Source organism: Ipomoea nil, unplaced genomic scaffold (assembly GCF_001879475.1).
Source record: "Ipomoea nil cultivar Tokyo-kokei standard unplaced genomic scaffold, Asagao_1.1 scaffold2616, whole genome shotgun sequence".
Taxonomy (NCBI): Eukaryota; Viridiplantae; Streptophyta; class Magnoliopsida; order Solanales; family Convolvulaceae; genus Ipomoea; species Ipomoea nil.
In genome coordinates, this window is record NW_017619044.1 from 197726 (window position 1) to 211471 (window position 13746).

The 13746-nt window shown below is 35.2% G+C and overlaps 2 protein-coding genes across 2 annotated transcripts; one reads left to right on the top strand and one right to left on the bottom strand.

The window, feature by feature from the left end:
• Positions 1 to 7257: 7257 nt before the first annotated feature.
• On the bottom strand, positions 7258 to 9507 carry LOC109154272 (molybdate transporter 1). Its single transcript, XM_019302098.1, has 3 exons — positions 8965 to 9507; positions 8318 to 8685; positions 7258 to 8235 (listed from the first exon to the last, which is right to left on the bottom strand). The coding sequence occupies exons 1-3, from the start codon at positions 9428 to 9430 to the stop codon at positions 7708 to 7710; spliced, it is 1362 nt and encodes a 453-aa protein (XP_019157643.1). The 5' UTR covers positions 9431 to 9507; the 3' UTR covers positions 7258 to 7707.
• A 2211-nt stretch (positions 9508 to 11718) lies between these two features.
• On the top strand, positions 11719 to 12649 carry LOC109154278. Its single transcript, XM_019302105.1, has 5 exons — positions 11719 to 11865; positions 11955 to 12058; positions 12105 to 12226; positions 12333 to 12429; positions 12502 to 12649. Exons 1-5 carry the CDS (start codon positions 11719 to 11721, stop codon positions 12647 to 12649), a joined length of 618 nt encoding a protein of 205 aa, XP_019157650.1.
• The last annotated feature ends 1097 nt before the right edge of the window (positions 12650 to 13746 follow it).

Here is a 13746-nt window from a genome sequence, read left to right on the forward strand (position 1 = left end):
ATTGTAAAATTTTTCAAAAGGAAAGTGTATTTATTTATTTAAGGTATTGCCATAATCAATTCATTATATTGATATTCATAATCAAGACATTATATTAATATTCCTAATTAATCTTATTCCTAATTAATTCATAATATTGATATTATTAAATTGCCTTTTAAGTATATATAATTAATTAAATTTGAATATTACACAAATGCCCTTAAGTTTTGGGGGGAAAATTTGAGAAGGAGGATTTTACTTTTATATATATATAGATAGATATAGATTTGCAGTTCTGCAAAAATATTGTTTTAGCTGGAGTTGGTAGTTTGACGATCAATGATGATCGCATGGTGACCGAGGAATTACTTTCTACTAATTTCCTCATTCCCCCAGATGAAAATGTTTTGGTGGGAAAAATCTGTTGTCCAGCTCTGTTGTGATTCTTTGAAAGGTCAGAATTCAACCCTCTGGTTTATGTTTCTGTCCAAAAAGGTTAGTTCACTTTATGAGTTCTGAGACTATTGAAACAGCTTGCATTAACAATTCAACTTAAGAATAGCATTTTCTCTTAAGGCACCTGACAAGATTTGTGCTTTTGGTAAACTATGGTTAATTTATATGGCTAACATTAACTCTTAGTAAATGTTAGAATTAGAATGGATCCCTCTAGCTGTATTTAATTAATTTCTTGTCATATTGTTCTACATAATTTACATGCCATAGTATATTTCAATAAGAGAGTTACATGTTTTGTACATCAAGCTACAAGAGTCAAGGACTATACTTAAAAGACATGTAAATAGAAGATTGAGTTTCTCAAGACTGCCATTATTTACTATACTTGGGGGCTGCTACTTAGACTATTCCAAATGTTATTGTTAGTATACATCAAATTGCAAGCATTGCTACCTGTTTATGTTTGAGAAAATGTGCATGACATTGGCATACCTATTTCTCAATAATCAAGACTGCTGATATGCCCTATGTCTGCTTAAGGGCCCCTGCATAGAGGATTACACATATACCTACTTTCATCTCATATTGCCTTGAGATACTATGGAACATGCGTATGTTGCAGTTGTCATCAAATGCTCACCAGTGACAAAACGTTTAGGTTACCACTTCCAGATGCTTTGCTTGAAGCTGCAGCCATTATGTGTCAACTGTCTAGGGGAAATAGGGGTGATCAACCTATCCAAGAAAATGCATCCAAGCAAAGCTTGATGGAGCGGAACAGTACAGCCAATGTAGATGAGGTGAATATTCTTGTACTCTTTTTTTTTTCTTTTTTTTTTTTGAAATTTATTTACTGACTATTCTTGAGAGAAGTCAATTCCAGTTGTCTGATGAGAGTTGCATCTAAGATTGGAAGATAATTGGAGTAAAGTAGAATAAATACAGCATAAATGAGGTGCATGCATAGAAAGAAAAAAAAATTCATGGATTGATTTGAACCATTGCCAACAGATGTAGCCCCAACTATCAAATTGTTTGAGGCTTAATAGATTCTGAAACAAAAACATGTCCAATACAAATGCAGCTCATACAATCTTCTCATATGTGGCCAATTGATAAAACTTTTGATGTGATGTAGTTAAACATATATGAAATAATGGGTTAGGATGTCAACTTCTAGCAGTGATCTAGTTCAAGTGTGGCACTGTGTCTAAGAGAAGCCATAGTAAATTGTGTCCAGGGTTCATGTCCCTTAATTGGAATTGAATTTGTACTGTTTTCATTTTATGTTTGGAATAAATGAAGGGAGTTGATAGCTGTGTGTTTGCATGAATACTTACTGATACATTTTGAGCTTTGAATTGTGTATGTAGTGGAATGATTCAATTGATAACTTACCTGAAGTATCAGGCAATCGTGAAATAAGATCTCAGTTACCTACCCCAGAAAGAAGGAACATTTCTCCTTTGAAAAAGTATGAAATGAACAGATTGACAAAGAGGAGAAGACCTAAAAAATGGAGTTTAGTGGAAGAAGACACCTTGAGGAAAGGTGTAGAGAGGTATGTGATTGATTTTAGCCTCATCGATAAATAGAGTGATTTTTTTCTTAAGATCTATTCGAACAACCATTTCCTTTCATGTACGTTTCTTTGAAGGTATGGAAAAGGGAAATTGGAAGTTCATTCTGCATGCTTATCGTGACATAATTGAAGAGAGGACTGAGGTGAGTATTTGAGTGTTGTTGGTGCATTCCATATGATAGTCTTGTTTGTACAAAATTAAGATTATTTTGTTCAGGTTGACTTAAAGGACAAGTGGAGAAATATGTCGCAGTAACTGATGGTCCATTGGAGAAAATTTTAGATTTTGGTCTGGTAACCTAAACTTTTGCCAAGATTCAAACAAAATGCTTATTGGGTATATTCTTTTGCTTCATTATTATTATATTTTTAATCTATTTGTGTAAAACAAAATGCTTATTGGGTTGGTTTTGCAAAACTTTGTATAGGATTTTAAATAAAAAATTTAGGAGTTTTTTTGCTGCTTAAGTATTGTTGTTTTGTAAAATTTAATAGACTATTATTATTATTATTGTATTTTAATATGGTTTATGATATTTATTTGTTGAGATTCAATGGGATTGTATTTTTTATTATGTTTGGGTTTGTTGATATTTAGTGGTTATTTTATTCTTTAGAATGCATTTTTTAATTAATAAAGTAGTTCATTTATGTGTTTTAAATATTAAAATTTGGTTAGATGATTGTGTGTTTGTGTAAAAAAATTATTAAACAATTATTTAGGGAGAAATTATATATATATTTTTTTTTTCTTAAAAAGGTAACTTTCCGCTACACCCGCCCTACAAGCGGGTGTAGCGGAAAGTCATAATTTTTTTGTTTAAAAAATACTTTCCGCTACACCCGTCCTGTAGCGGGTGTAGCGGAAAGTTTGGATTAAAAAAAAAAAAAAAATATTTTGTATGTTTTTCGCTACACCCTGTATGGGTGTAGCGGAAAGCTAGACACTTTCAGCGACACTGGATTTCGCTACACCTGTACAGGTGTAGCGAATACACTTTTACAGGTGTAGCTGATGTGATTTTTTGTACTAGTGAATGCTCAGTTTGCAGTTACGGCATAGTGGTTATGGAGATGGAGGAACAAAGCAGTATTTAGCAACCTGAAGAAACCACTAAGTGTCAAGATTTCGTGGATCAACTCGCAGTTGGAAGACATAGGTAGGGCATTTCAAAAAGCTAAGGGAATGACTCAACCTAAGGAGCAATCAGTTTGGAGGCAGTTGGTATGGGTCAAACCTCCGCATGGTTTTATTAAGGTTAATGTTGATGGTTTAGTAAATCCATCCACCGGAAGAGCAAGTTGCGGAGGTATCGCCAGGAACGACTCCGGGGAATGGTTGCTTGGCTTCACCTACAGCATCGATAATTGTTCCCCTCTTGAGGCCGAGGCCTGGGCATTGCTTAAGGGAGTCCAAGTGGCGGTATCAATGGGAATCACGAAGGCAGTATTCGAGAGTGACGCGGAAGAAGTCATAATGTTCATGAATAGTGAAGACAGGCCTAGAATCACAGCGCATAATATCCTCGAAGCTTGTAGAAAGGAGTTAAGAAATTTGGAGGCATGGCAGGTTATTCCAATCTTTAGAGACCAGAACCAAGTAGCGGATACATTGGCGAAGCTAGCTCCACGATTTCCCCCTGGTTTACACGTTAAAATTGACCCACCTGATGAAATACTAGGCCTATTAGATGACGATGCCTCTAGGGTTCCCAGATGGCGTGAATGCTTTGATCTCAACTGCTAATATGTAATAGTTTTTTTTGGGTTCTCCCCTTCCATTGAAAAAAAAAAAAAAAAAAAAAAAAAAAAAAAAAAAAACTACTTCAACCTTTTGATATAATAGTGCTAATTAACACACACACACACGCGTGCGCGAACTTTTTCAAAGTTAATATTTTTATTTAAAATAATATTTTAACCATTAATCTCAAAATGACAAATTAATATAATTTTCTACAAAATTAAAAATTTAAGAATTTAATAACATTTGAACTTGTACGTGCTATTAAAATTTTTTATAAGACTTGTAATATTATTTGATAACTTATAAATATTATAAAGTGTATTATAATTTATAAAACCCATGTTAGATTTTGTCCGAATCTGGGCCGTGCCTGGGCCGATTTTGAATTGGGTTCTGAACTATTTTTTTATAAGACCTGAACCGGCCCTCTATAAGCCGGTTCAGGTTTGGGTTAAGTCCGGCCCAAATCCGGTGAAGCCCAAACTCACTTTTTTCCTAGCCAATTCAGGACTGGTTCGATTTTGAACGGCCCGTGACCACCTCTAATATATAGTATATCATATAGGCCAACAACAATCGTTATGTTATAGACCCGTGACCAGCATGCATTGTGGACACTGTAACGGTGCCGTTAGTGGCACCCAATGTACTCTCTTTTTGATTTTATATATAAGAGAGGCTCATGAATAGCAATCGTTATGCTATGGACCCGTGTCCAGCATGCATTGTGGACACGAAACGGTGCCGTACGTAAGTGGCACCGTTATCTTCCATTATTTTTTTTTTGTTTTTTTTTTTTTTTTAAATTTCAGCCCGCTTTGTTATAAGAGCATATGTTCATAATTTTATTACTACATGTTTATAATTGTAAGTTCATAATGCCAGAACTCTGTGTTCATAATTTCATAACTGTACATTTATAATTGCATAATTGTCTACAACACATATCGCTTAGAGATGGAGTTCAACCTTTTGGAAGAATGTCCACACACATACACACACATATACATAATACAAAAATAATAATGATACAATAATGATAAAATCGTTACATCCAATCTATTACACTTAATAATGTCCACTTAATTTATATATTTATAATAACAAATAATTAATTTTACCATAATGTAAAATTGGTTCAAATTGAATTTGTAATTTCAATTCTAGAAAGACAGTGGATGTCGAACAGTTAATATAGATAGCATCATTTTTACCATTCTAAACTAAAGTTGGTAGGTTCGATTCTCATCCCAGGTCAAGTTCACATATTATGTGAAAAAGTTAGTAAAAAAAAAAAAAACTCCATGGATATTAGAGCAGGTCACGGTTTGCTTTAAGTTGGTAAGCTTGAATTATTTCATTGACTGGCAAAATAAGTGGGATTCCAAGACTAATATTTAATCATTCTTTTAAAAGGTTGAACTCCAATCCTAAGGGTCCCTAACACTCCGACCTGACAGAGCATTTGTAATGTCATATTTCAAATTATTATTATTATTATTATTTTGGTTGGGAAAATCATTTTATTCTGTAGAAGCATTTTGACATCTCCTACACTATATTCCTACGTACACTTGTTTAGGAAGGAATAAGATTCCCCATGTTCCTCACCTCCTTCCTAGGTAGGTTAAAGTGTTACATACTTTTCCAAAGGATAACAAGAACATATACCTGTCTCAGTCAACAAATTAAACACTCAAGCAATCAGTTAAATCTTGCGGTCAATTAATTAATTCAGACTATTAGGATTAATTTTCTATTCGACTACTCGTAAGAACGGTCTATTATCTTTTTTTTTTGAGTCTCCACAATTTAGTTTACCTCTTTGTAGATCTTTTATTGACTAGAAGCGAGTTTCATTCAAAATATATAGTAGAGGTGGCCAAATCCCGGACCTGGACCCGTTCATTTCGTACCAGGTCTGGACCTAGGTTAGCACTAATTGGGACCGGCCCAGGATAACTTGGGCTAGTCCCGTGCCGGGCCTACCCCGGGCCAGTCTCGCGCTAGGTCTAGATTATTATTATTATTATTATTATTATTATTATTATTATTATTATTATTATTATATAAAATATTTATAAATTGTTTTTAATTTTGTTTGAAATGAAATTTAACCCATTGTCCTTCAAAAAAAAATGTAACCCATTCAACTCTTGATTAATAATGAAAGTTCTTACCACTTAAACTACTTCAACCTGTTGATATAATAGCGCTAATTAAATTTTACTCACGTGCACTTTTTCAAAGTTAATATTTTTGTTTAAAATAATATTTTAACCATTAATCTCAAAATAAAAAATTAATATGATTTTCTACAAAATTAAAAATTTAAGAATTTAATAACATTTAAACTTGTACGTACTATTAAAATTTTTTATAAGACTTGTAATATTATTTGATAACTTTTAAATATTATAAAGTGTATTGTAATTTATAAAACCCATGCTAGATTTTGTCCGGATATGGGCTGTGCCTGGACTAATTAGAGACCTAGGCCGGTTTTGAATTGGACTCTGAACTATTTTTTTATAGGACCTGAACCGGCCCTCTATAAGCCGGTTCAGGTTTGGGTTAAGTCCGGCCCAAATCCGGTGAAGCCCAAACTCACTTTTTTCCTAGCCAATTCAGGACTGGTTCGATTTTGAACGGCCCGTGACCACCTCTAATATATAGTATATCATATAGGCCAACAACAATCGTTATGCTATGGACCCGTGACCAGCATGTATTGTGGACACTGTAACGGTGCCGTTAGTGGCACCCAATGTACTCTCTTTTTTATTTTATATATAAGAGAGGCTCATGAATAGCAATCGTTATGCTATGGACCCGTGTCCAGCATGCATTGTGGACACGGAACGGTGCCGTACGTAAGTGGCACCGTTATCTTCCATTATTTTTTTTTGTTTTGTTTTTTTTTTAAAAAATTTCAGACCGCTTTGGTATAGGAGCATATGTTCATAATTTTATTACTATATGTTTATAATTGTAAGTTCATAATGTCAAAGCTCTGTGTTCATAATTCCATAACTGTACATTCATAATTGCATAATTGTACATTCATACTTCCATAACTATACATTCATAATTCCGTAACTGTACATTCATAATTCAATAACTGTAAATTCATAATTTTTGAAGCTCTATGTTCACAATTTTAGAGCTCTATATTCATAATTTTATCACTATATGTTCATAATTGTAAGTTCATAATGTCATAGCTCTGTGTTCATAATTCCAATTCTTACATTCATAATTCTATAACTATACATTCATAATTCCACAAACGAATAACGCCGCTAACGCCGAGACAAAATCAATTTTTTTAAAAAAAATTAGAATGCTGCATTTTCCGTGAAAACGACGTCGTTTTGGACTCGTGTCCACAATGCATTTTGGACACGAGTCCACAACATAATTTGCGGGCCAACAACACCTGGATAATGTACTCCACGGAATAATTAATGTGTTTGTCTCATGCATATTGAAGTCACTGAACACAATTTTTATTATATAGTCACTGGTAACCGATAAGGAGAGACCATGCATTCAACAACATTAAACATGTATACACACTCTTCAAGATTTATAAAAGTTTCCACCAAATTTATGCACTTCATAACTATCCATATAATACATACCCAACTAACACAAGTACACTCCTATAATACATAAACAAGTCTACATGAGCTTATCTCACTGATTCACTAAGCAGTATTTAGAAGAAGAGAATAATACATAAACAAGATCCATGATCCGTATCAAACATGTAACAACACCGTTTGCCTTTGTCACTTATCAATTAGGTCAACTAATCTTGATTGACACTCGAGCCAACGAGCTAAATCGCTGTTCATTGTAAAGATAGATGATCTATAATGATCAACACCATTCGACTTTGTCACTTATGGTATATATATATGGGTATGAACAACTAGCGTTGATTAACACCTGCGAATTTTCGAAATCTCAACAACAAATGTGCGATAATCCCACACAAGAACCCTAGTGCAGCGCTCGACCCAACAAGCGAAACCGCGGTACAAACCAACAAAACAAACGACTCTTCCTTGGAACTCATGTCCCTAGCACACATTGCCAACTCAACCCCAGCAAACAACAGCAGAACCCCCAAAACCCCAACCGGAAACTGCACCAGAATCTTCACTATAGAGCTGCCCAAAACCAGCCCCAAAACCACCTTCACCACGCCCAGAAGCGCCACGCAACCGCCGCTCCTCCCGCCGAACTTGTACTGCCCGGCCAGCCCCCCGGCGCCGTGGCAGCACGGCATGCCACCAAACCAGCACCCCACCAGGTTCATCAGCCCCACCGTCACCGACACCGACGTGGCCGACACCTCCTTCCCGGGGAAAAGATCCGTCGAGAGCTTGCAAACGGCAACAACGGAGTTCAAGATTGACAACGGCAGCTGCGGGATTGTCCCCTTCACAAACCCTTCCTGAAGAAAGAAACTAGTTACAGAAGACACAAGACCAAAGGACTAGGCAAAAGACTAACTAACACAAATTAAGTCTCAACACCTTCCATGCATGCTTAGAGATCTTCACCACTTTAATGGAGGACGGCCCAAACTTGAACCTTTTCACCGCGTTGGGATCTCTTATGATCGCCAGAATAAGACCAAGCAAGAAGATTATGAAAGCCGAGGGAAGTAAAGCTATTATTTTTGTCACCGTACTTTTCTTCGTTCTTATTGGACTCTCTTCTTCTTCTTCTCCGTTTTCTTGATCCTCGCCGGAACCATTCACCAGTATGATAAAACCAGCACAGATTATAGCTAACAACAAACCGTCTAACCCCAGCCACGGCCGCTCGCCGGCGGATTTTGACTTGGAAAAATTTTGTTCATTTCTTACGTACTTCACCGCCGTCATGGCGAATGACAAACCTGTTAAATATAAATATAAACTAACATAAACTTAGACTTGTTTGGTAAAATAGTTAGCATATCAATCAATTTTGACTTGTTTAATATACTAAAATTTAAAAAGTTGTTCAAAATAGTTTTTTCAATCATCTTTTTTTGGAAAGTCATTTTGTATATAATCAGGTAACGGCTAATTTAGCTAACATCTTTTTACAATAAGTTCATGCTATCAACTAGTTAAACCCACTAATATAATCCGTTAACAGTTATACAGAAGTTTTAATTTACGAGGAGACAAACCTTGTGCTAGCTGAATACCTCGGACCACAGATAATGGGATGAGCTTGTACACGAGCTGCATCAGCCCGGTGATGCCGAGGAGGAAGAGGATCCCGCCGGTGCAAATTCCGGCGGCCATCACCTCTGGGATGTCGAAACTGGGGCTGGAGATGGCGGCGGCGGCGATGGACTTCATGGGCTGGACTGGCATGGGGACGCCGTAGACAGCCCCCGTGACAAAATTATAGACGCCCGTGAAAATCAACGTCGTACCGAGGTCTAAGTTCTTGGCCAGTGTCAAGGCCAGCACTATCGGAATATAGGTGCCCAAATCCCCCATTGCGCCGTTCAGCTCCGCCCATTTCGACCGGAACACAAGGTTCCCGCTGAGCCTTCGCACCAGCGCGGCGGCGGTGGGGCGGCGTCGAACGCAGCCGCCGGCTTCGAGCGGTGAACGGGTGGTTAGTTGCTGCGGAGTGGACTCCATAGCTGCGCTGTATATGAACAGTGAGAGAATTTGAAAAGGAATTAATGTGAGAGTGAAATAGAGTGAGAAGAGGAATAAATTAAAGAAAATGGTTAGGAGATCAAATGTCTTTTTAAGAGATGAGAGGCCATTGTTAGCTGAGAATTGTGCGCCGTTTAATGTGAACAAGGGCATATTCCAGGTGTTAACCTTCAATTGCATGTAATTATATTATATATATGTTGGTCAAGGCTTAAAGTCAACAGGTTGATTTGAAAACTGGCGTCCAATATTCTAGTTTTCTAACTTCACTTGTGCTTTCAAGTTGCATCAAACAAGCAAATAGCGAAGTAGACTTGAGATTGAGACTTTTATATATTAATTCAAGGATGATTATAAACTAAATTTGACAATTGATTGATAGAGTGTTTAATTTGGTAAATATGGTTAATATATATATGTCAATTTAGCAGTTTGATAATACCATACTTCGTTTAACTCAAACACGTAAAATAAATAAATGAATAAGGGTTAAATAGAACACTTAACTGCACACCAAATTGTAATTGGATCATCGAATTCAAAAAAATTTGCAATTGAGTCCCTAAACAATGCAAACTCATGCAATTTAACCCAAAATGATATGTTTACCTTAAAATATGCTGATGTGGCGGTTATCGAATTTAGACATAATTTTTTAAATAAAATAATTATTTAAAATTAATCTCCTTCGTCTCTGTCGGAGATGAAGGGGTTAATTCATCTCTGGCCGTCTCCTTGACCATGGAGACAAAGGGCAAGCTTCATCCCGGGCGGTCATAATATAAGGATATGAAGCCAACCCCTTCGCCTCTATGGCCAGGAGATGAAGGTGGCCAGTCACAGATGAATCAACTCCGGTTTTTTTTTTTTTTTTTAAATAATTTTATTTAAAATTATTTAAAAAAAATTTTTAATTCGGTACCCGCCACGTCATCATGTTTTCAGGTAAACATGTCATTTTAGGTTGAATTGCATGAGTGTACGTTGTTCAGAGATTCAATTGTATTTTTTTTTTTAGTTCGATGGACCAATTGTAATTTGGTGTGCAATTGAGTGGCTTATTTGACCATTATTCCTAAATAAGATAATTTCTCTTAATTCTCATTTTCAAATCCTAATTGCATGTTCAAAAGTGATAGGTGAGAAAATTTGTCTTGTCTATTTAGTACACTTGAGCTAAAAGAACAGTGACATTAAGAGATTTGGCTGATATTAAAAAAAAAAAAAAACAATTAGTTAAAAAAAATGAATGCATTAATAATTGAGGAGAAGAATAGGCTATATTGCTATAACTTAAGGAGAAAAGTGTCATTTTTCCAACCATTATTATTGGCTTTGAGGTTGTAACTGAGTGAAACAAACCTAGCACAATAGATCATTTAATGCATGTTATTGTATTCATAGTATTTATGTCCATTTCTCCGCATCATTTTTTTCTCCCAAAAAGTTAAATCCCCAACCCAATAAGATTTCCTTCTCCCCATCATTTTGCCCACTCTGCTTGCTAATCTTCTCCCTTTTTGGTCTTGTTATAGTGGCCCAGGCTTAATAAGGTCAATTGTTTCATTTGCAAACTGGGGTCCAATATTCTTTAGTTTTGTAACTTCACTTGTGCTTTCAAGTTGCATCAAACAAGCCAAAGAGTGGAGTAGACTTGAGATTATGAGCTGTGACCTTTTTCTTTTAATTGAAAGACAGTTTCACTTAACAACCTTCCAAAATGCATTTCATTTTAGCTAAAAATCTATCAATATAATAAAGCAACAACTTTCTACTAAAATCATTCTCCCGCCCAACCAATACGGCGCCGTTTAGAGTATGCGGATTTGAGGGAATATAATCGATGGTTTTCAAGTAACGTTTGGGTTTCCAATGACAATTATACGGCTAATATATTATGCTACCAGGGTTATTCAATAGACTTCTAATTATGTAAGACTTCTACTCATAACCTATATAAAATCTATTTCCAAGATTGCTTTAATCGATTTAAATATATACACGTAAAGACCTTAATATACACACATTCAGATTTTACAATGTATTTCAATTAAATGCTTCCAAAATATCTGCATGATTATGAAGATTAAATTCTTGGAAACTCAAAGGTTTCCATCAATATTCCGGCTGCAAATAATGTCAGGTTCATCCTTCGAATTCCACTTCTTGAGCCTATATAAACGTCACTGTCAAGCTTATTTCAACCACCAGTGTTCCAAATCAGCAAAAAGCAGTAAACCAATTTGTAAACCCCTGCATATTTTAAGATGCCAAGCCAATATATTTTGGTTAAAGATGTTGTCCCTCTAAATAGAGAGAGGGTCATTCGAATTAGGTGTGTGAGAGTTTATGAAATACCTGAAAGAGGTGCGAATCAGATGAAGAGTAGAGAGCTTGTGGTATGCGATGAAGAGGTAAGCACTATTTCGTACACACTGTTACATTTACCTTTATTTGTTTTCACACTAACAAAATCTGTTCACTATTCTATCATGAAATACAGGGAACATTTATTCATGTAAACATGCAAAACTCTGATGTAGACAAGTACAAGAATGTGTTCCAAGGAAGGGAAGCTATATTCTCTGAAAAATTTTCTGGTCTTCGGTCAGTACTATATGTATAGGACTTGTGACCATCGGTATATGATAAGGTTGAACTACAATACTCAAGTCAAAGCAATCAAATCCAGAGGGTTTCCTACCAACATGTTTCAGCTTAAACCCTACCAATGTCTTAAAGATCCAACATTAGTGAAAGACAAAGTCATGTTTGGTAAGTAATTTTTGCAGATTGCATTTTTTTACTTTGCAGATTTAATTTTTTTTACTTTGCAGATTTCATTTTTGAAGCTATATAATCTTCTATTGTTGTATTACAGATGTTATAGGCAGAGTCATTGAGATTCATGCACCATTAGACAAAATAATAGGTGGGAAACCAGCCAAACTAATAGATTTCAAAATAGCAGACAATGAGTAAGTTTCAAACACTCTATAACTTAATTTAATTCAATATTATTTCCATTTTACTAACTGAATTCACTACAGGGGAAATCAGTTGAAATGCACTGTTTGGGATAACCATGTAGCTTCCATGCTACCATTCTACAATTCAAATCTGAAAGAACCAGTTGTTGTGGTTATTCAGCTATGCAGAGCAAAAATTATAAATGGTAAGCTGTTTAATTATTCCTAATATATATTAGATTTCTGTGACTTTTTTTTTTAATGTTGTTTTATTAGGTGAAGTGAGGATCACAAGTTCCTACGATGCTACTAAGCTTTACTTGAATGCCTCTTATCAAGAAGTTGAAGATTTCAAAGCCAAGTAAGTTTCTAAACAGTGCTGTTTTTCTTTTTTTTTTTTTTGAATGCCAAGTAGGTTTCTAATTTTAATTGAATGCCTCTTATCACAAGTTGTGTAACAGTGAAAACACTGGTGTTTTTTTTTTTTTTTTTGTTATAGTTGTGTATTAAATATTTTTTTTCTGTCTACCCTGCTCTATTAATTTTTTTTTTTTTTGGATTTCTGTAGGATCACAACTGTTCACAGTCCTTTGAGAAGTATTACCACAAGTGCAGTTATGTCCCAGTCCACTGGCATTTCAGAATTTAATAGTGGATCCCTCACTGTCACCTCAGTTGGTGACTTATTGAAAAGCAAACAGGTTTAAGTTGTTCTACTATTATTATAAGATTTTTTATCTATTTGCATTTTGATATTGATAGATTGATAGGTTTTTTAGCAAGCAAGCAGGTTTTTTATTGATAGTTTGAAAAGCAAGGAAACTGGTTTTTTAGCTATTTAAGCAAACAGGTTTATATTGATAGATTTTTAGATTTTTATATTTCTTACCAGTGATACTAATTAATGGCCAATGCTACTAAACAATTCCTTTGTTCAATGCAGGATGGAGATTTTTATGTTCCAGCACAGATTGTAGGAATTGAAGGTTCATTTGGTTGGATGTACCTATCTTGCACGACTTCAGGTTGCAACAGAAAACTCAAACCAGATGGTGAGGATCTAATTTGTTCTAATTGTGATAAAAAGTTCAAGGAAGGAATGGCTAGATTTAGGGTGATTGTGAGGGTTATGGATAAAGGTTTATCAGATGCTCCATTCCTTTTATGGGATAGGGTGTGTTCAGAGTTGGTTGGAATTCCTGCTAGCCTCCTTTACAAGAAATATAACAAGGTAATCTCGCTATACTAAATACATATCTCTCTTATAAAAAAGATAATACATCCACACTAGATTTCTGTTTTAACTTTGATATTTGGTGTTTGTTT